The sequence below is a fragment of the Rhamphochromis sp. 'chilingali' genome (genome assembly GCF_963969265.1).
Source record: "Rhamphochromis sp. 'chilingali' genome assembly, chromosome: 2".
NCBI classification, from domain to species: domain Eukaryota; kingdom Metazoa; phylum Chordata; class Actinopteri; order Cichliformes; family Cichlidae; genus Rhamphochromis; species Rhamphochromis sp. 'chilingali'.
Window position 1 is genome coordinate 14,147,058 of NC_137930.1, and position 22,292 is coordinate 14,169,349.

A 22,292-nucleotide genomic window follows, 5' to 3' on the forward strand; every position below is an offset into this window, starting at 1 on the left:
TTTTGTGTGAAAACTTGTAAAGCATGCAAGTATTTTTGGAAACCTTCTCTGTGTGGATCTGCATGATGAAATGCAAGGTGTGTGTGTCTGGCAGGCCTGACACAGTGTGTGTGTGTAATGGGAACAGCTGGCTCAGGGAATGAGTACAGAGGGAGAGGTGATGGATGCAAGTGGAGCTCCTGTGACAGATGAGCTAACAGGTGTTCACCACAGCCCTCAGAGAGACGCTATTTATGAGCCGGAAAAGACAGCCAGACGCAAAAGCACACTCCGCCACCGGCCTCCTCAGTGCTCAAACACATCACGTACATCTGCACAACTTTACTCAACAATGAGCGACACGGCAGAACTGCCTTCAGACGGCACAGAGGTTTTAGTTTGCAAGAAGCAGCTTTGCTCAACAGTCAAGTTGAAGCCTTTTCATGGCTGTACATACACAAAGTCCTCATGCATCTTGCTGCAAAAATTACCATAAAACATTTTTTATGGTGCACCTAATCTTGCACCTTACTTTTACTTTTCTCAGTTTGCAACTAAGCTACAACTAAATTTGGTGTTCTTCTCATGTTTATACTGACTCTGCTTCCACATATAATGCACTCTCTTTTAAAAGTGAATGACCTTAGCTTGTAGGAGGGCAGTGATTCAAGAGGAATCAACCTCTTTAGTTTAAAACAAGTGCAAACAAGTAGGGGCTTTTGCAAACATTACCAGCCTCAGCCTGCCAATTAGAGCTCAATTTTTGTTTCAGCCACATTCTGTTAAATGACTAGACTGCATGACACAGCTTAGTTTTAATAAAGTCACATTTTTATTGTTGAGATGTAGCAGTACAGATAAAAAACACTCTTGGACATCCGAGTCTGATGTTTGGTTTTCTTGATAATGTCAGGCACTGTAACAAATGTGATTTGGTAATGTTTCAAGGCTAGAATGTAAAACTAAATCAGTGTTTGGTGTCACAGTATTCATACAGTTTTATGATTTGACATTGTGTTTGTGGGTCAAAATGCCACAGAGCATCCCCCCCTCTCGCCTGTTATTGGTGGCAAAGAAGTCGAATGAAACATCGCAGAGGCACAGACATGTTGGCACTGTGAGTGGAGCGGTGATGCAGTTCTTCCCCCCAAATGTATGTACAGATGTTGGTACATTATCATGCTTCATCAAACCATAAACAGCATGAGATTTAAGTAATTACTGCCGAGGAAAATGGCCAGTTAGTCGGATATTTTTACCATGGAGTTGTGTCTGGAAATACTTAAACACAACGACAGCAAGTTCAGTTTAATTCTAATTTATTCTAACTTCCATGAGGCTTCTAAAGATTTAAGATTTCAATTATTCTCGTGTTTGAAGATATTCTGTTTCCAAACACATAGGCCACAGAAATAAACACTGAATAGCATTTTTCAGTTGTTTACACTTCATTCTTTGTGAACACTTCTGCATTTTGGTGAAATCTTCAATTAAGCGTTGCCCCTGTTTATTTTTTATTACAGCGAGATGAAAAGAGGGGAGGATCCTACGCCTGGGCGAGGGCTTGTTTGAGGTCTTGGAGCAGCATGGAGGCCATGACGCTCTTTTCTGTGTTGATGGTAAGCAGCGCTCCCGAGGATTCGCTCAGTTCTAGAGACACCAAGACCAGAGCTCTGCTGCTGACTGTCTGCCCAGCAAACCTGCAGGAGAGGAGGAACACTTGGATCAGTTTCAAACAACCAAAGAAGAAACCAGGAACTGAAGTGCAAGGCTGAAAGTGGGACCTTAAAAGGCACATATGGGTCATACTATGAGCGACTGTTTAATTCTATACCACCGATAAATAAAAATTTATATAATTTTTATGATTACTGATCTTATTTGATGACCATCTTTGAACCTGTCCAGTGTAGAGCTGATAAAAACAGATAAACCAGGCGAATGACATTGCCCCCCATAAGTAAACAAAGATATTAAGCCAATACTGCAATTAAAAATGCAGATTCAGCTGATCGCTGACCCCAGCGCTGACATTTTTGTCTGCTTGATTAGTTTGTGTCATTCCATACCCGATAACTTTAAAGTCTTTCAAACATTAATCACACCATCTGAACATTTGTCTGCAAAAAACTGAAACAGAAACATTAGCACAGATGTCGGCAAGTATCTTTTTAAAAATGTTATTGTGATATCAGCTCATATATCTATTAATCTCTACTGTACGCACAAAAACAACAACTTTACTAACATTTTACCCCTTCAGATCCACATAAACACTGATAAATGATAAATGATAATTGCATTGTTTCCCCAAACTCATAAATCTTTGCAATGGAAGCTTCTCTAACATCTCACACCTTGTAATTACCCTAAATTAGGCAATGAGACAAAAGAGGAAAACGATGTGACAGGAAATACAGAGAGCAATGCAACAGACAGTTCATTAGGGAGGAGACACGCCCTGCAGTCAGTCAAACTCAATTTCTCCTGTTTTTATGGACTCCGAGTGTCTGTGAGTGTGTGGGAGCCCTGAGACCAGTATGGGGGACGCTCCGTCCAACCAACTCCCTGTGGGCAGTGAGGAGAATTCTCAGCCTCCCGTTTCCTTGGATACCATCCCCTGTAGACTGGGGGCATATCTGTGCACACATGGTCCCCATTGAGAGGGCTAACAAGAGGCAGACAGGGGCTATGACCCAGTGTGACCCTCTTTGAGGGTGCCGGGCTCCCTCTCCTGCCCCCCTTTGGCCCTCTGCATCTCTGAGCCTCACGTGGCTAACTCTCAGCCATCTGCCTCCATTTAGCACTACATCGCGCAACAAAGACCCCCCGTGGCAGCCCGCTTAGGCCTGACAAACAGCCCACAAAGAGCTCCACTTAGGCCTGACTAAAGCCTGTGAAGAGCCCCCACAGGATGGCCCGTGAACAGGCGCCGTCACAGAGGGTGCGTGGTGGGAGCGACTAGCACATCTACCAATTAGCGCGCACACGTTAAAGATGGGAAGGGGGGTGGGGGGCACATGCGTACACAATGAAGCCCAGTGTGTCTGTGGTGTGTCTCTGGGGATGCTGCTAAATTACCATAAACAGAGAAGAGGGAGTTTATCAGGGAGCTCTCAGGGAGGAGAGAGAGAGTCCTCCTCAGGCTTAATTAAAATATTAGCCACTTCAGCAGGAAACAGCAGCCATTCATGAAGAGGATGAATTTCTCTCTTGCAAAAGTACCAACCTCTTTTGCCCCGCTCTTATTTCTTTAAATAATTCCGGGCATGTGTATTCATCTAGGTTTCCAGCTGTGTGCAGGATGTGTCTGCAGCTGCACTGCATTCCAATCAAAACAACAAAATCCTACTTGTGCTAAGGAAATGTTTTCTTCTTTTTTCACCGGAGAATCACGAACAAATCTAAACATAAACGCTTGTCCCTTGCCCTGTTCCCTAACCCTCCCTCCCCCCACTGTCAAACAGCCTAAGGTGTCTATGTGGTCCCTGTGGCTTTGCTAATAGATTTAGGATATAAATCTTTTATTTACTCCGACAGTTAACACTACCCCGAGGCTGCTTTTATTTCGTCTCAGGAGACGCTGCCATGGGCTTTTGTTCACGTGTGGTAATAAGAGCGACTGAAAGAAACATGATTGGGTTTGATTTCTGAGCGTATTTGCTTTGAATACTCTCACTTTGCCGTCTGTAGCTGTGTGCAGGTGCAAAAAACAAAACAAACAACAACCCCCCCCCCCCCCCCCCATAAACATCAGACAATCTCTGCGCGTTTTTAAGGACTAAAAGGGGGAAAGATTAAGGTCAAGCGCGCCTTAAATGGGCCATTGGTATTCTCCTGCACTCTTCACATATCGGGCTAAACACTGGATTAATTGCAGTGTATGGAAAGAAAAGCAAAGCATAACCCCTGGACTTAGAGCAGGTGGATTGGCATCGATCGGCAGGGCTGCGGCTAAGCATCACTCTCCAATTATCTGTGATTCTCCTCAGTGCAGAGAGCCTGTGTGTGCCATCTGCCTCCCCTCCACCCCGTCACTGGAAACACAACGTCGGCTTCACCTTTATATTCAGCCTCACGCGGAGAAGACAGCGAAGGCCCAGAGGATACGGCTCGGCACGCAAGAATGGATTAAGTACACACTCCTCACCCGCATCTCAACTAAACATGCAACCATGTTTGATTAAAGAAAAAAAACAAAAAACCATCATGTATGTTTTCACCAAAATCAGAAAGGCTGAAGCTGACTGTGTGGAGACTACAGCTGGATGCTAGAGCCATGCTGGTTCTTGGCCAGGTGGACAAGTGTCCTTCAACTGAGTGGTCAGTGAGGCCAGACCAGAGCTGAACACAAGCGAGCAGACTCAACCGTGGCCAGGCAGATGGCCAAAGCTATTAGCCCCGGTTAGAACCAGGAACCCTCCGCGCATCTCCAGAGCTAAGCCATACAGACAAACTGCAGCACTGCACTCAAAGGGCAGAGGGACAGACAGACAGCAGAGGACAAACACAGACCAGAACAAGAAGATAAAAGATAAAATAAACCTGCCACAGAGGACATTTGTGTAATTAGGCCGGTTTTAAACAGAGACAACTTCAGTGAAATAGAGGAAAATCCAGTGTTTAGACAAAAAAAATAATAATATCAAATTGTAAAGTAAAGAGAATGAACAGCTTATAAATCAAGCGCCTGAGGTTTTTATTTATTTATTTATTTTTTGCTTTTCAAAATTAGCCTCTAACAGGAGGGATTGGCAATGCATGCAAAATTCGATCAAATTTGCTTTCAAACGGACTGAAAAATAGAGCACATTTATTCTATTCCGCCTGTTTAGACATAAACAAGAACAGCGTTTTCTACATTTGCTTTCCTGCTTGATTTATTGCCATCCTCCTTTCCAGCAATCAATTTTTGTGTTTCAGTGGCATCCCCACCCCTCCACCTCCGCTCAGCCTTCACGCCTGTTTGGGAAAAGCAGTGCTGCACCCTGCTGATAAACAAGGGGAATGCAGGGATGTAGATGGGAGGCGGGGGGGTTGGGAGGAGGCAGGCTGTTACTTTGTTAAAAAGCACCTGTGCCGACTAGAGCGCTGTGATCTATAACACAAAGCCTCATGAGCAAGAAGTGTGTGTTGTGAACTGTATCATTCTTGGGCTTGATATTGAAATCCCATCCATTATTTCTACATTAAAGCCCAAGTCTCACTCTGCAAAGGGGAGATTCCTGTGTGATCTTACCAAGATTAGAGAGTCCTTTCTCCAGGGAGATCAGAGCAGAAAAACAGGGCCTGGATTGGAGGTCACCTCACATACCACATTTAATGCAGAGTGACCTCTACAATAAGCTCTCAGTGGGTGTATCCGATCTGATCGATCACTCGGCTTTGTGTGTGTGGGTTGGGGTGTTATTCAGGGGGGAAACAGTAACACACAAATACCACAAGTAAAATGATCACCAGTGCTCAAACACGGTGCTAATATTATGCTTCTTTTTTTTTCACTGCAGATTCTGAAATATAAAGATTTATTGCTTTACACTGCTTCATGCACTGATCTGTCACAACATTAAAACCACCGTCTAATGTTGGGTAAGTCACATCCACATGGTCTCCCAGCAGGACACTGGACTGTAACAAGACTGCAAATGCTTTTCACTTTACCAGGCTCCATGATATATTTAGGGGTGGGTTTTGATTATCGATTTATTGATTAAAATTAGGGGTGTCAAATTATCGCGTTAATTGCGATTAATTAATTACAATGCTATTTAGCGCGTTATGTTTTTTAATCTCGTTAATCTAATTTTTAATCTCTTGACGTCATTGATTTTGTATGAGAGTTGCTATGTTATAAAATCCGTTTTTATGTGCTGGGCTCCTTGTGCTTGACTTGTTGGGGGTGGAGTCACGTCGTGAGGTCAAGGTGAGAAGTGGTGATTAGCTTACAGTGTGGATATGGAGGCGCATCTGAGAGTTGTTGGCCCAATGAACGGGAAATTTGTATTTCATAAACGCCCCGACGGCACCATTGACAAAGGTAAAGTGGTCTGCCTAGAGTGTAAGAAGGAGTTTGCTTACCACCGAAGCAGCTCAAGTTTGGCCTATCACCTCAACGCAAAGCACCCAGCCGCGAGTGCAGCAACAGCTAGCAGTGAAGACGTTAGCAATATAGCAAGCCAGAGCAAAGCTTTTCGCCAAACAAAACTAGAGAATACCCCTCGTATGAGCAAGTCTGCGACCGACAGGCTGACTAATGTTATTGCCAAGTGGATAGCGATGAACTGTAGGCCGATAAATATAGTAGAGGACGAAGGATTGACAGAGGTGTTGCAAATTGCGTCCAATGACCCGTCATACAAGCCGCCGTGCAGGACTACAGTAACGACCAAAATCAGCAAAATGTACGACGGCGAAAAGAAAAACAAACTTGAGATTTTGGCGGAGGATTCTCCCAACTGTGTTGCTATAACCGGAGATCACTGGACCTCAGCTGGCAACCACAGCTATTTTGGGGTGACTGGACACTTTATTGATAGTGAGTGGAACCTCAACTCATTTGCACTGACCGTCATGAGAACAGAAACCAGGCACTTTGCTGATAAATGCGCCGAACAGTTCCTCAAGGTAGCAAATGACTGGGGTATTGAAAACAAGATATCCACCATTGGCACAGACAGCGCAGCAAACATGCTGGCTGCTATGAGAGCACTTCCATATGAGCACATCGCCTGCAATGCTCACATTCTCCAGAGGACCATCACGGTATGTCTCGATAGCAGTGGTTTTGTCGGTGTACTGGCAAAGTGCCGCAAGATTGTTGGTCATTTTAAACAAAGCCCTGCGAGTACCACAGAACTTAACCAACAACAAGTAGCACTCGGAAAGAAGAGCGATCAACTTATACAGGATGTACCCACCAGGTGGAACTCGACTCTCGCAATGGTCTCACGCCTCCTATGTAACCGAGAGGCTGTCCAGGCTACGTTGGACCAACAGAACCACAGGTTGGTCTTGCCAACCGAAGCTGAGTGGGCGAAACTGCAGAGGCTGGAGCTCCTGCTTGAACCATGCAAGTAAGTTCAAATAAACACCTTCCCATTTTAATTATATAAACTACTGTTACATGTGTAAAATCAAAATTAATGAACATAACAAGGAACTTTTAAGGACAATTAAATTGGAAATCAGTTACACTTTGATTTAAATGAATCCAGCTAGGTTTATTTAGCAAACCTCTCCACCTCTGCAGGTATGTGACAGAGCTGCTGGGTGGTGAGGCCTACGTCTCTTGCTCTGTAGTGCTGCCTGCTTTTCGCCATCTGTACCGTGTCATGGACATTACTGATGATGATCCTGCCTACGTGGTGAAGTTCAAGAATGCCTTCCAGAAGGATCTGGCAGCACGACGAGCTAATGGCAACGAGATATGGTTCGAGGTGGCCACAGCATTGGATCCACGGTTTAAGGATTTGAAATGTCTTCCAAGAGAAAAGAGGGAACAGGTAGGACAATAAGGTTAAGCTGGACTAATGAGTCCAATTCATTATCAAATCAAACTTTTATTTATTATATGGAACACAAAGTTCTTTACAAGATTAAATAAAATTTAAAAAAAAGCACTTAGTTTTAATCACAATCATTCATTCATTCATTCATTCATTCATTCATTCAGGTGTGGACCATTCTGGAGAATATGCTCCAGGCAGCAGAGCCCAGAAGAGCAGATAGTCTCCAGCCCTCCACAGAGGATGATGGACCAGCTCAGAAGAAGAGGAGGAGCGAACTCCTTCTGGGGTCTGACTCTGACTCAGAAGATGGAATTGAGTCTGGAGAGCTGCAGCGCTACAGAGCAGAACTCAGCATCAGTATTGATGACTGTCCCCTGCAGTGGTGGTATGCTCACTCAGGAGTCTATGAAAAGCTGTCAGTCCTAGCACAAAAGTACCTGGCCTCCCCAGCTACCTCTGTACCCTGTGAGAGACTCTTTAGCCTTGCAGGCCACATAGTGCAAAAGAAAAGGGCAGCCTTGCTTCCAGAAAATGTTACCAGGCTGGTGTGTCTTAGCGACTGGCTGAGGAAGAAGAAATGAGACACATGTGGTCAGCATAGCTGCTGTGTCATTTGTAGCCTACTAGAATAGATTGCTTGATGTTCAGCACTTTTTTTTGTGATGGAAGAATACTTTGATGTGCTAACTTGCAGCACTGCAATGTCAGTTTTATTTTTCATTATCTGAAGCAGAGGAATTTCAGTGCTGTATTGCTCAGAAAAGAGCAACTCTGATGTGCTAACTTGCAGCACTTAATTTATTTGATTTTATTTGTATTTATTTTTCCACTTATTTTACAAAAGAATACAACAGTATGTAAATGGTTGCATCTGTTTAACGTTTGTTAAACAATAAATGACTTTATAAAGTCACTTTCTTTGTTATATCAGTCTTTTGGTCTGCCACAATAAGTTGAGGGCTTTCCTCAGCTATTTTTAGGTGAGATTAAAAAAGAGATTAATTAGATCAATTAATTAAAAATCATAATTAATTAATCTCTATTGTTTTTAATCTCTTGACAGCACTAATTAAAATCGATTCTAGCTTGGATAACGTGATATCGATTCATTAAAATCCTGAATCGATTTTTTAATATAAATTTATTTTGCCTGAGATGCCAGAATCTCAGGTTAAAACTCACAAAATTTCAACAACCACCAAACAGCTAAAACAGTAAATGAGAGCAGGAACACGGATCCTGCACAAAGACGTAAACACAAAGCTCGGACCTGCCGACGGATCAGAATCAGTGAGATGTCGCCTTTCTCACCCGACGGCACGGACACGGTCGGGGCTGAAAGACGACAGCTCGCCGATTCTGATGTTTCGGCGGGTCTGCGCTTTGTGTTCACGCCCCTTTTGCGCTGATTCTGAAGCTGTAGGTTTTATCTCTCTCCAAACAATATTGACTGAACCAGCAGCAAAAGAAGATCCAAACTACGCTTCACATAAACATCGTCATGAATTCTTTCTTATTTTTGTTGTTTTGCTTCCATCACGATAAAAATCACACTTCATGCACAGCTCTCTCTCTCTCTCAGTGTACTTCAAGAACAGTTTCCTGTCTAAAAATCCGTTTTCTGCATTATTCTCTTGCTTATTATGCACAAGTCTACCGTTGTTTACAGCGCTGCCGGCCGCTGTTTTTTCCTTTTACTTACTTCTGAAAAGAAAGCCTAATTTCTGCTGTTCAATAGGCTTCTGAACAAAATTAAACTTAAAAAAAAACATTTATGCAAAACGCTTAGCTGCATCTCTAATAAAACCTCTGTAACTTTGCTCTGCTTCACTTCAGCAGCATCAGGTAATGTTCATATGTTGGTTAATGGTTTTCTTTCGTTTTTGATCTACTGCAGAATATTTTTATAAAATCCCAGGCCAGGAAAATCACCTTCATGTTTTTCTGTGTTTTATCCTCAGCTACTTTGACACAAAGGCATCTACTGTGATGCTCACACCTTTGATAAAGTTTCACAAGCTTCAGCTCTCTTTTTATAGATACAAAAATATGGAAATGTGCTGATGCATGATCTGAATTATAATATTTTTGACTGTCTGAGGCAAAATTTCCCCGATTCAAATCGAATCGAATCGTCGATCAAATCGATTCGGGACCTTGTGAATCGTAATCGAATAGATTCTAGAAATCAGTGACCAGCCCTAGATATATTTGACTGTTTGGGGGATTCAGAAGAAATGCTGGACTTCTGATGGGCGAGTTTCACTACTTTATACAAACTGTTTCAACAGATTAATTAGCTTAGGGTTCAGTATCTTGCCCAGAAATAGTTGGGGATCAAACTACAGACCTTCTCTTTAGCAGACAACCCGCTCTACCTCCGAAACCACAGGGTTGGGAAATGATGATTAAAAGCAGTCTGCTGACATTGTTAAAGAAAGACACATCTGCAAACTTCAGACTGCTCATTGTCTGGCCGACCAAACAAAATATCTACATCTGAATAGCCAAAAGCAGCACTTTTGTGCTTTTCAAAACTATTTTCATAATTAACCTTAAAACTGTATGTTAAGTCTGTATTGAAAAAAAATCACTTTTGCAGCTCAGGAGCAGCTCAGGAGGAAAAGAGAAGTTCAGCAGTCCACTTCCTGAGCTCCTCCATCCTGTGTGTTACTGAACCATAAACTGTCCCAACGCATTCATCAGTGGGGTCAGCAGGTAGAGCAGGTCATCTGCTAATTGAAAGGTTGGTGGTTCAATTCCTGGCTGCTCCAGTCTGCATGAAAAAGTATCCTGAACCCTGAGCGTTCATTGGAAAGAGGCATGTTGTATAAAACCCTTAGAATGCTCAAGTAGAGTCGAAAAGCACTACAGAACCAGTCCATTTCTGTGTGTGTGTGTGTGTGTGTGTGTGTGTGTGTGTGTGTGTGTGTGTGTGTGTGTGATTAGACTAGACAAGCACATTTAGCATTACTCTTGCCAAATCACTTTATGATTATTATATGTTTTCCATTTTATTAGGTTACCACATATAACCACCTCTTACAGATCACGCTGTCAAAGATGTCAGTTATGTTTGAGGAGACTGTCAGAGAGGAACACCACCTTCTCCATCAGACAGACCTCCATGGGAAGCAAGTGTGGAAGAGGTGGTCACCGTATGGACAGCAGCAGACCATATGGAAGAGCGTCTTTATCACTAGAAGGGTACAGGGTAATGCTGGGACGCTGTCCTCTTCTTCAGCAGTCACAAATGCAGCAGGGAGATTGATAGCGTGGAGTCATTTGAGCTATCGGTTATTCTGAATGAAGTATGGGCTTATTGGATGCACGTCTTTCCTACTGGCTAACATTGATTTCCACTCACTCTTTCAGCTCCCTGTACCCTTGTGCAAATGTGTCCCTCTTCTTCGCTTGTCCCTTATTTAGCCAGCTTCTCCAACATTTCTCCTCTATTGTGGCCTTAATCCATAAAGAAATTATCACAAGATCACTCAGAGATGAGCAGACAGAGACACGGGCCGGTATTAACAGACAGACACAGAGACCGTGAGGAGGTCGGAGCGCGGTGCAGAGGGATGGAGTGAAAGACAAAGAGGAAGTGAAAGAGAGACAGCAGCGCAGAGGGAGAGACAGATGGGGGTGCAGAGATGAATTGAAAGAGAGACGGAGCAGGAAACAGAGGGAGAGAGGGAGGTGTAATTATCTATCAGGTGTTCGGGTGTGCGTGACAGAGGAGGAAGCTCATTAGCACACTCTGTGTACACCAATTACACAGCCAGGCTTCTCAGGGCATTCCCCTGGCATGTCTATGTGAGGCTGCTGGGGACAAACAAGCACTTCCACTCAGTGACACCCACATGCACGCTGCTTAACCAAACTCGGCCTAAAATGCACCGGGCGCCCGGGAACAACTCGCAGACAGTAGTGTAAGACTACTAAATGTCTGATATGAGTCCTTATCGTTGATGTTAGCTGCACAAACATCTTTTTTTTTGGTGAGGAAAGACTTGCTCGTAAGTGTTGGTTTGTTTTTTTAGAATGCAGCATCCAGTCAAAATGTAATACTAATATTAGGGGGGAAAGGTTCATTATAATGTACTTTAACGTGATAACTCTTTTACTATTAGGTACACTTTACTTGGATCTCCTTTCACCATCTGCCTTGACGTTTACGACATTCTTCAAAGATTCAACAAGCTGCAGGAAACACTCCTCTGAGATGTGGTGGAACAACAGAACGGTAACATGGACCAAAATCTCAAAGGTGTTATTGGATTGAGATCTGGTGGCTCTGGAGCTATTTGAGTACACAAAGTGTCCAGAAAGGGATGGAGACAGCAACAACACTTGCTTCTAAGGATCCCAAAGTGTCCGAAAAAAGTAGAATTATAAGACCACCATCATCAGCCTGATCCATTGATATCAGACAGAATAAACCAACACCATCATGCTGTTTAGACCCAATTCTGAACCTGCCATCCAAGTATCGCAGCAGAAATCAAGACTCATCAGTCTAGACGATGTTTTTGCAATCTTCTATCCAATTTTGGTGAGCCAATGCAAACTGTAGCTTGAGTTTCTTGTTTTTAGGTGACAGGAATGTCTTCTGATGCTGTCGCCCATCTTGCTTCAAGGCTTAATCTGTTGCACATTCAAAGATGCTGTTATGCAAAACGTTGTTAAAAAGTTTGTCACCTTTCTATAAGCTCAATCTCCTCTGACTTCTAGCACCAACCACCATTATCGCCCAGAGAACTGCTGCTCACTGGATGTAGCATTTCTCTAAACTCTAGAGCTGGTTGACTTGGATAAATCTGACACCAACCACCATACCACATTCAAAGTAACTTCAATCACCTTTCTTTCTCATTCTAATGCTCAGTTTGAAGTTCAGCAGAACATCCTGACTACATGCCTAAATGAATTGAGTTGCTGCAGTGTGCCATGTGTAATCTCAAGGCTTCAAACTGATATTCCATAATCCAGTGGGTGTCGTCACAGTGGTTCTTTTAATCTTTTATGTAACTAGTATTCTCCCTTGAAAATAAGACCTCAACAAGACTTAAGTGATGAAATAAAATCACCTTGTATTTGAAGGAATAACTACAGTTCAAGTTAACTTTGGTAAAGGACAATTAACAGTGACCCTTAAGCCAAACGCTAAAGCCATCCGAGTCTGTACTGACTTGGCACACAAACGTTATTTCACGTCTTTTTGCTAAGCTAACCAACTGTTGGTGGTAGACAACCCAAAAAACACACATCTGAAAAAAAAAAAAAAATCATAGTGCTTATATAAGAAAATCTCAAATCTATTTGCAGGTCCAATCTATAGCAAGAAAAAGAGCTTGATAATAATGGAGATGTGAATGACCTTTACCTGCTGAAGTTGTTTTGACTGGAAGGCACTTCTCCTACGTTGGCTACAGACAGGACCTGCTTGTTGATGGCTTGCCTGGATGCATTAGCTGTTGCCATGGTGATGGTTGCAGATGCTTCATTCATGCCCTGGAGCTTACCTGAGAAGATCAAAATGTTTAGCCACCAATAAAAATATAGTTCGGCATTTTTAAATCAGTAAGTGCAAAATTACACAAAAGTCCACAGTCAAGTATAGAAAAAAAAAAAAAAAAACACAACCCTAGCTGTGCAGTACTGTGGAATCAGGTTTCAAGATTAAAACCTCCCAATGAAATAATGCCTTCATCAATAAAGCAAAAACAGACTCCCTGGTTGGTTCATGAACACTCAGCAATGAGCAAGCAGTTTAAAAGAAAATCACTGGTGAGGTAAAAATAAAAGAGACAAATATATTAAAAACCTATTACCATAAGAATTAAACTCCACTCATTTGGTTTTAAGAATGATAAATCTGCTAGAGAGAAAATGGTCCTGAAAAGCAAGTTGTTCTTTTTAAATTCTTTTGTCTGCGTTTCAGAGGCACTCAAAGGAAAAAAAAAGCACATTGAATGAAACTTAATTAATGCAGGAGCAGCATTTAGGAGGCACTTAAGAGCACACTGATGGCTCAGATATGAGAGTACACTCTCCAGTCTCAATAGCGACAACAGCATGCACTTCTACAGGTGTTTGTATGTGCTGGAAATACTGTTAAGTGCCTCAAAGAAGCAAGCAGTGTTTTAATGACCAAGAAAGAAAAGGAAAGGAAATGCTGATTAGTGATTGACTAAATTTAACATTTGCCTGTGTGTGTGTGTGTGTGTGTGTGTGTGTGTGTGTGTGTGTGTGTGTGTGTGTGTGTGTGTGTGTGTGTGTGTGTGTATTTTGTATCTATCTATCAATCACAATCAGAACAACAAAGTCACAATATTGCAAACTAACCAATCAAGTCATTCATATTTCTCATTTTCTGTGAAGCTTCATTACCGATTTGTCAAAAACATCTTGCCATAGCGTGGCCTGATGGCAGTTACAGCAGCAGAAATCTTCTAAATACAGCAAAAACCTACGGCTTCCTTCAGGTGGCTAAAATCTCTTTTGCTGTTCTGACCGTGTCTGCTCAGTTTCTGAGCCGTTCAGAGCTCCTGACTGCTTCGAGCAGTGCCTGATGCCAAATATTTTAACACCCTGACAGTACAACATCTGAAAAACTCAACTATCCTCAGTAGAGGAAAAACAGTTTAAATGGTTTCATTTGAAGGTAATACACAAAGTGAAATTTGCTGATAAGCGCAGCAAAATCTTAAATATGATCTATTAAATGTATTTGCTTCTCTCAAATTCATCAGCCAGTTTTGCTAATGTGCTTGTGAGATTATAATAATTTCAGTATATATCATGAATTGACATTTCCATCTCAAAATATGGTGATTTGATTCAATTTGGTTCAATTTGTTTGCTTCTGTGTGTTAAACACCTTGTTTCATTTCAGCTAACAGAACGGAAAAACAAGACACACTTTTACTTCGTTCGACAATAATCTTTGAGTCACACAGTAATTCACCTTGCTCCTTGCAGAAGTCTTGTTCTGTCATGGTGCTGGCCATTAACAACTCTCCTACAGCAGGCTGGATGGACACACTAAACTGGTCCTCCTTGGTGCTGAGGAAGGATAAACACACACATACCACAGTAGCAAATGATTTATTTACAGAAGAAAAAGCAAAAACAGATTCTTACAAAGAAATAAGCAAAAATGCCCCCCCCCCCCCCCCCAAAAAAAACCAAACAAACAAAAAACCAAACAAACAAAAACACTTTACTGCTTTTTTGCTGCATAATTTAAGACATCTGTGCACTTTTGTGTATGTATGCTCGGTTTGTGTATGAAATGTTTCTCTGATCATCTTGTAAACCATGCTGGGTGAATGGCATTTTGGGCCACATTGATCCCCCCGTCCGCCCAATCTCAAACTGATTTTCTGATAAGGTTATTGATCGGCTGCACAGCGGTGCCAATGGCATTCAGCAGGTTGATTGGGCTAGGGCTGATTACTGGAGGAATAATTGTTATTCCAGTGAACCAGGATCAATTGTGCCTGATGTCTCACCTAGGAGTGCTGGCACAGAGAAAGGTAGGAAAAGGAGAATTAACAAAGAACACAAAGAGAGGAAAAAGGAACATAAGAGAAAATGACATGTAAGGGTGCTGCGATGATGAACAGGAGCAGAAAAAAGGTGGTGAGGAAGATGTACAACTGAAGGTCTTTGGGGTGGGGGTGGGGGGGAACCACACCTGACTGAATATGAGTGGATGTCAGGCTGTCTTACCACAACTGGAAGTTGGCTGCTTGTGTCGAGTCACTGAAGTCAATACCCATGGATACCGTCACCGAGGCCCCTGGCTCCAACCGCTCTGAGAGTGGAAAAGAGGGGAGGGAAGACAAGAGGAGCAAAGGAATCAGTGAGTGACAAGGGCACAGTGTGCAGTGTGGGGAAGGTGGAGAGAAGGGAGGTGGGGGCAGCAGCAGAGTGGAACAGACAGGCATCCACACCACTTGTGTTTTCTACTTCACAAAGCAAGGCCACCGTGTGTGAGAAATCTATCCTTCAATCTCATTCCACACACCTCAGCCTCAGCTACAAAAAACAAAAAACATGAAGGACTAGCATATTTCCAAAACAACAGGCTTGTCAAAGGGAGCACAGAGAGAGAGACAGAAGTGAAGCAAAGCCAAAAATGCTGAAGAGTGAATCTGGACAGCTGAATGCTAGAGGTGATGGAGGAAGAGGAGGAGTGGGAGGTTAACGATGAGAAGAACACAGAGAGACAGAAACATCCTGCACGCCTCCCTACTCGGCCTGCGTTTCTCTCTCTGTGGAGCAGGCCCGTTTACTGTACAACTCTTTCCACAGATAGAAGAGGAGGAGGAAGTGGAAACCCAGTGAAAAACAGAGCCGTCATGGACGCCCTCCAATCCAGCCTTCTGTGATGGGCTCTAAATCAAGTAAAGTGTTTGCTTTGTCTTTAGGGTCTTTGAGTCTGTACACAAATAAATAAGCAATGTGCACTATTAGCTAGAGCTGGGAGATAGAACGATAACGATATGTATTGCGAAATAACTTTTTCTCGATAGAAAAGTTAAACTATTGCGATAGGCCTCATCTCTCGTCCTCTTAAAACAAAAAAAAAGAAAAAAAAGAAGTAGAAGAAGAAGAACAGCCAATCCAAATTAAATAGTGCAGAGCCGAACCAATCACAGCCGCAGCGTCACGTCACGTGATTTTGTTACGTACAGCACAAGTGCCAAGCCGCACATGCGTATTTGTTTGGTAAGCAGCCAGCCGCCGTGCCGCCCGGGTAATGGAGGAAATGAGTGTGCTGACTAGAGAAAAATCAACCGAGAGCGTGACCGAAGGTTACCGAAGAGAAAACAGATGATGGTTCCAACGCCGGAGAGATTGTTGAACGGAAGAGCCATAGAAGTTCCGTAGTGTGAAGGTATTTCTGCTATTTCAAGTCTGACAAAAAACAGAGTAGCGCGCACTGTAAATTGTGCCGAAAGCAAGTCTGGAAATGCAATAAAGCGGTGCATGCTCAATCTCTGACTGGAAGCGCTAATTCGTCATTCGGCTTTTGTCAGACTAAAGTAACTGTTAAAACTGTTTGAAAAGCTAAGCTATACAACAAGGAGAGATTGAGAATTTCCTTTGAGTTTTCAGTTTATTTGATATTGACAAAAGTTAGTCAGTTTTGTCTGTTCTTCTGTAAAACAAACTAAGATTTATTTTTAGAATTAATATTTTGTTTCTAAGTGGAATTGACAATTTAGTCTGTTTCGTTTGTTCTATTTTGAAACTTAAACGCTTTAGCGGCTGCCTTTTGTGTAGTTTGCAATATTTGCCTTTATTTATCTGAAAAAGTCTCATGTTCCTCAAGTACATCTACCCTGTTGAACTTATTATGGGAAATAAATATTTAAATCAAAACAAGCTGCTGATTATTTCACATTTTACTTGTGAGCAACAGCACATTTAAATCTTACAAATATAGTTATTTGGCTTATATCGTGATAGATATCGTTATCGCCTGAAATGAAAAAAAAAAACATATCATGATAAGAAAAAATCTTATATCGCCCAGCTCTACTATTAGCTATTTATTTTATTTTAAGAAGAATATCGACTGGGTTGTGAACACTCAGCTGGGTGTAAGGACCTCTAAACAAGTAGCAAAGGAACAGTTTATTCTTGTTTTAGTATTTAAAATTTTTTATTCTAACACAGGGTAAAAATTGGAGATAATCTAACACGGACTGGGGAAGAAGATAATCTACATTACACCTACACATGTAATGTACATATCCACTAATCTAAATCTACAATAATTGTTTTGGCCATATTGAGATAAGCTACATGTAAAGTACTTGTTCCAAATGAGTTAACAGAAAAGCTGTTAATTGGTTTAGGAACATGTCGGTAAACAAATCAAGTAATCAAAGGGCAAGATTTCATATTAAATACAAACTGTGTCATGTATTTCTCCTCACCACACATTAAGGTTTGTCTGCATTCGTCCTCTGCAAATTATCCAAATAAAGTTCAGCCGCCCACTCGCCGGGCTCAGTTGATCCAAATTAGAAACTGTTTGGCTGCTCGAGTTTCTTCAATGCCCAATCAATCTCCCCGAAACTGACAGTTTTAACATGCTCTGACGCACAGCAGTTCTCTTTGTGTGTGTGTGTGTCTACACAAATGGAATATACCAAGTGTAGTCATCATACAAGAGTGTGTAAGGGCAATAGGTGTGAGTGTATGTTTGTTTGTAATGATTAGAAAAGGGATTAGCTGAAGTAACGTTGGCTGTTTTCAGGCTCAGGGAATGAGATGGTGTCATTAGCTGATGAGAGGTTACAGTTTTTTTTTTTATTACATTCATTAATATCCATTTAACAAAAACAAACAACTGCACAAGATGATTGTGCACAATCAGGAGTGACCTGATTGTGAGTGTACTGGTCAGATCAAGGAATTCTTTTAAGTCACTATCCAGACCAACGGTTAATCCACTGACTGAAAAACAAAGACCTCACCACCGCTGCCAGAACATCAAGGACTCAGTGACAGTAATACTGCCACAAACACTTTAACTAATGCAGGATGACATAAAACGGCAAGAAGAAAAAAAAAACATTTAAATGAGTTTACACAACATGAAAAACATCTAAAGCTTAGAGTGCTGTTCTGGTTTAAAAGTCAGGTTTGTGGTATGGTCATTGCTTGTCCTACAGGCAGACTCTAGGAGGCCTAAACTCAGACTGAAGTGGCTGCTGACTCAAACAAGGTGTGAAGAAAGACTTATCAGGACTGAGCAAAAGAGAAGAGCAGAGAATCTGAGTAAACTTGCACTGCTCCCTGACAGGTTCTCAGCACATCTGCCAGATTAAAAGTACAAGGGATAGAATTATCTCCTTTCTTGTAATAAAAGCTAGCCCAGTGTATTAAAAGCTAAAGGAAGTAATAAAGGAAGCAGTGATAGTATTTTTGTTAGTATTTGCAGAATTCTAACAGCTCTTATTATCGCTGCCACTCACACACTTTGGGTCACTGATCTTTTTTGCTTGTGAGAAAAAAAGCTTCTTCCAGTGAAACCCCTCGACACATGTATTGTAACTAAATTACTAAAAGTAGTAAAAGTTTTGTTTATAAGCAACTAAAAACAGCTTGCAGAAGCACAACAAAGCATGCTAAGGAAGAACACTTCAGGAGACGATACATCATTAGCACAGATTTAAAACTGTAATCCTTAGTGTAGAAGAATTACAGAATTTCTTTTGTTAGCACTGATGTAAATCCATGACCTACTTTAATTATAAGACAATGCTGAACATGTGCCATCCTGATTAAAAATAAGTAGTGTGCTTACTATTTACTGGGTTTGTGATGACCCACTGTGGAGTATTTACTGAAATCAAACTCACCAATGGTGTTAAAGCAGTGGATGTTCAGGCTTGCAGGGCTCTGGTCTCCTATATGGATCTCCTCCAGGGCGTGGTCTGAGCTGTTGGTCAGTATGACCTGTACTGCAACCATACTGGGCTGGTACAAACATGGCTGCCTGGGGAAATGGTACTTGGCCGACAGACCTTTTCCTGTCATATGGTGAAGCAGCTCATAGGTTTTCAAAGGGCCAAAAGATGAAGTGGTGACCTGGAAGGACATATAAAACAGGGATATACCACTGGTTCTAAATGTGGGTTTTTTGGAGTCATTTTGAGGAAACAAACAATGCTGACAAAAAAAAAATCAAATCATAAAAAAATGATCATTATAGTAATAAACTCCAGTTTGGGCAGGAATGAACCAAAGCCTGCTGATGATTAAAAAACAAAAACAAACACCCAACAAAACCGCAAATGCAGCACATTACCCAACAGCGTAAAGCTTCCTGAATCAACACAAAACCAGAGACTGCTTTGTACATTACAGCGCAAATGCATCAACACAAAAAGTCAAATTAATACAAATCCTCGGTTTGCCCATCACCTATATTCACACAATTTATTTCATCCAATCAGCGGCCAAAAGGCTGCATTTTTAGCGATGTGGGACGAAGTGTTGGCTGCCCGCTCTCCTACCCCAAAGCTCCCTTTATTAACTCTGTAGGATAAAGAGGAGCACATTTAAGAAATGCCCTCCAATCAGCCCAGTTAGGTGGAAATGGGCTGGATGCTCAGTCAACCCAGGCTGAATAAAAACAACCTCTAATGAAAAGAAACACAAGTGCCTGCATGGGCCAAAACTGCCATTCGCTGGCCTTTTAAAGGGGCTTTTACCTTTTCAGAGGCAGAAAACAGCATTAACTTAAAAAACATACAGACATGAAATGAGGGGGAAGAGTGTGGTTGAATGTTTTTTTTAAAAAAATGTAAAAATTAAACATCTCATTACTAGAATAAAAATTGTTAACAACCGGTGCGGCTGAGATTTTTATCAGATGCTCTCGAAAGAGAAGATAGGACAGCCAGCAGTGGTACACTACACAATGCAAAGTGGGGGGGAAAATCATCATGTGCACAAACACCAGACACACCTCTGCTGTAGGAGGAAAAAAACACTAAGTTTGAAAAAAAAAAAAAATCTCCAAAGTATAACAGCTTTCAGTAGTTTAACAGTCAATAGAAGTCAAAGGCTCTTCTGTCTGGAATGACAGCACTAATTAGTTAAAAACATGAGACAGATATAGCCTTTTCACACCCTCTGAAACAATTAGCACCTGAATGCACTCACACACCAGCACAGAGCCTAAACAGATGCATGTCATTCTGGTGAAAATAATGATGAGTACAGAGACTTAACAAAAAAAAAAAAAATAAATAAATAAATCTATTTATCACCTGAAAGAGATAAAAAACAAAAAAAACAAACTCAAATAAGTCACAAGAGTAACAAAATGAATGGCAAAAGAAAAAAAACAAACAAAACAAGCAGTGGAAGAAAAACAGATCCTGTAAATAAATGATTAAGCGAGGTGTTTCAACTAACTGAGTTAATTGAATATGACTAAGAATATAATGCGAGGAAACTGTGGAAAGGGGCGGGCTTGATGGTATATCTCAGCGTGTTGAGTAGTGTCAGCGTGCATTGTTTTATTAAAGTAGAACGCGCTGCCAGAGCGCTCTCAGTTGGGTGGGAAATGTAAAAGGAATCCTTCGCCTTGTCATGTGCTGCGTGAGGATGAAGAATCGCTTTGACATACGACGAGAGCTGCCGAGACGAGTCTGAATGTGCTCGCTTTCGAGGAAGCGATCAGACGAAATCAGACACTATCGCTGTACTCTTGGAGCAACGTGCTGAGAAGCAAAAAGTCTGACAGTTTGGATAAATTTGATGAACAAACAAAGACACAAAATGTAAATTAGACAGCATCATAGTCTTCTTTGCTTATTTCCTACTGCATACGCTCCATCTCGGGACTATTAGAGAAGCTTTATGAGACTGAAGGCTCAGAATAACTTTCTCAGTACCTCTCCCTTTAACATCCAGAGCTGTGTGCCTGAGATGACCGCATTAAGGATATCTCCTCTTAGTGACATCATACAAACCAAAGATTGAAAGAAAAAACAAAAAAACATCTGAAATCAAGTTTTCAGAGTTTTTGCTCACAGGGATCACTTATACACTGACCATCATATGAAACTTGTTCAATGTGGCCACTCATCACTTTAGTGTATATATGACAGAAAACTCTATATGTTTCAACAAATACTATACAAACAAAATTTAACAGCTTTATTCAGCTAACGAGTACGGCAGATTGAGCCTAAAATCTGATGTACACAGTGGATTGACCCTGGATTAACATTAACCCATGGGACATAAGTTTCTTTTCCCAGGCCTTAAAGGTTAGCTAGTAGCTCTCATCTCTTTAAAGTAGTGGTGGGCAAATCCAGGCTGGTGTCCTGCAGGTTTTAGATGTGTCCTTGATCCAACACAGCTAATTCAAATGGCAAAATGACCTCCTCAATGTGTCCTGAAGTTCACCAGCGGCTTGGTAAAAGACTAATCATGTGATTCAGGTGTGTTTACCCAGGGTGAGATCTAAAACCTGCAGGACACCAGCCCTTGAGGCCTGGAGTTGCCCACCCCTGCTTTAAAAGGGACATCCACAGATTAGTAGCAGCATGTCAACCAGAGACCACGCCGTGACCATGACATTCTGCAACTTCAAATAACGTCCAGGATGCCCAGAAAGAGAACCCAGTGCTTGTGGACTCAGGTAAACTCAGCTCTGCCTCAGATGCACGTAAATCCCTTCCAAGCTGATGTCGCCTTGGTACAAGAGGAGAAACCAAAGATCAGTCTGAAGCCTGCGCTGTTGGCTGAGTCAGATAAATGGTAATACACTGAATTCATTCTTTTGCTTTTATAATCACCTCATTGTAGACCTTTGCTGAGACTGCTGGCTTAGTTATGCTTCCTAGGCCCTTCCATTAGCTACACTGCAATAGGCCTAGGCTGCTGGGGGCTTCCCATAATGCACTGTATTTGTTCTTCACTCACTTCTTTTCACTCTCTCTGTTTATATACCACTCTGCATTGAATCATTAGTTACTGTTCATCTCTGGCTCTCGTCCACAGTGTGTCTTTTGCCCCGTGTCCCTCCCCTCACCCCTAACCGGCCATGGCAGATAGCTGCCCCTCCCTGAGCCTGGTTCTCTTGGAGGTTTCTTCCTGTTAAAAAGTTTTTTCTTCCGACTGTCGCCAAGAGCTTGCTCATAGAAAGTCATATGTTTTCTTTCTATTGTTTTAGGGCCTTTACCTTACAGAGTGCCTTAAGGCGACTGTCGCTGTGATTTGGCGCAATATAAATAAAAATGAATTCAACTGGATTCAACTCTG

General features: G+C 41.8%; 2 protein-coding genes across 2 annotated transcripts in view; one reads left to right on the forward strand and one right to left on the reverse strand.

Annotated features, from left to right (window-relative positions):
• Nucleotides 1-796: 796 nt before the first annotated feature.
• Nucleotides 797-22,292, reverse strand: part of ap3b1a (adaptor related protein complex 3 subunit beta 1a) — a 63,828-nt gene continuing 42,332 nt past the window's right edge. Inside the window, exons 23-27 of the mRNA XM_080874411.1 lie at nucleotides 18,872-19,100; nucleotides 15,222-15,306; nucleotides 14,455-14,552; nucleotides 12,871-13,009; nucleotides 797-1,679 (exon numbers count right to left, since the gene is read on the reverse strand). Coding sequence (XP_080730537.1) covers nucleotides 1,526-1,679; nucleotides 12,871-13,009; nucleotides 14,455-14,552; nucleotides 15,222-15,306; nucleotides 18,872-19,100 — 705 coding nt within the window. The 3' untranslated portion in view covers nucleotides 797-1,525. The remainder of the gene's footprint in view (nucleotides 1,680-12,870; nucleotides 13,010-14,454; nucleotides 14,553-15,221; nucleotides 15,307-18,871; nucleotides 19,101-22,292) is intronic.
• Nucleotides 3,742-12,859, forward strand: LOC308391715 (E3 SUMO-protein ligase ZBED1-like). The gene is made up of 3 exons (XM_080874412.1): nucleotides 3,742-7,052; nucleotides 7,229-7,481; nucleotides 7,652-12,859. Exons 1-3 carry the CDS (start codon nucleotides 5,935-5,937, stop codon nucleotides 8,066-8,068), a joined length of 1,788 nt encoding a protein of 595 aa, XP_080730538.1. The 5' UTR covers nucleotides 3,742-5,934; the 3' UTR covers nucleotides 8,069-12,859.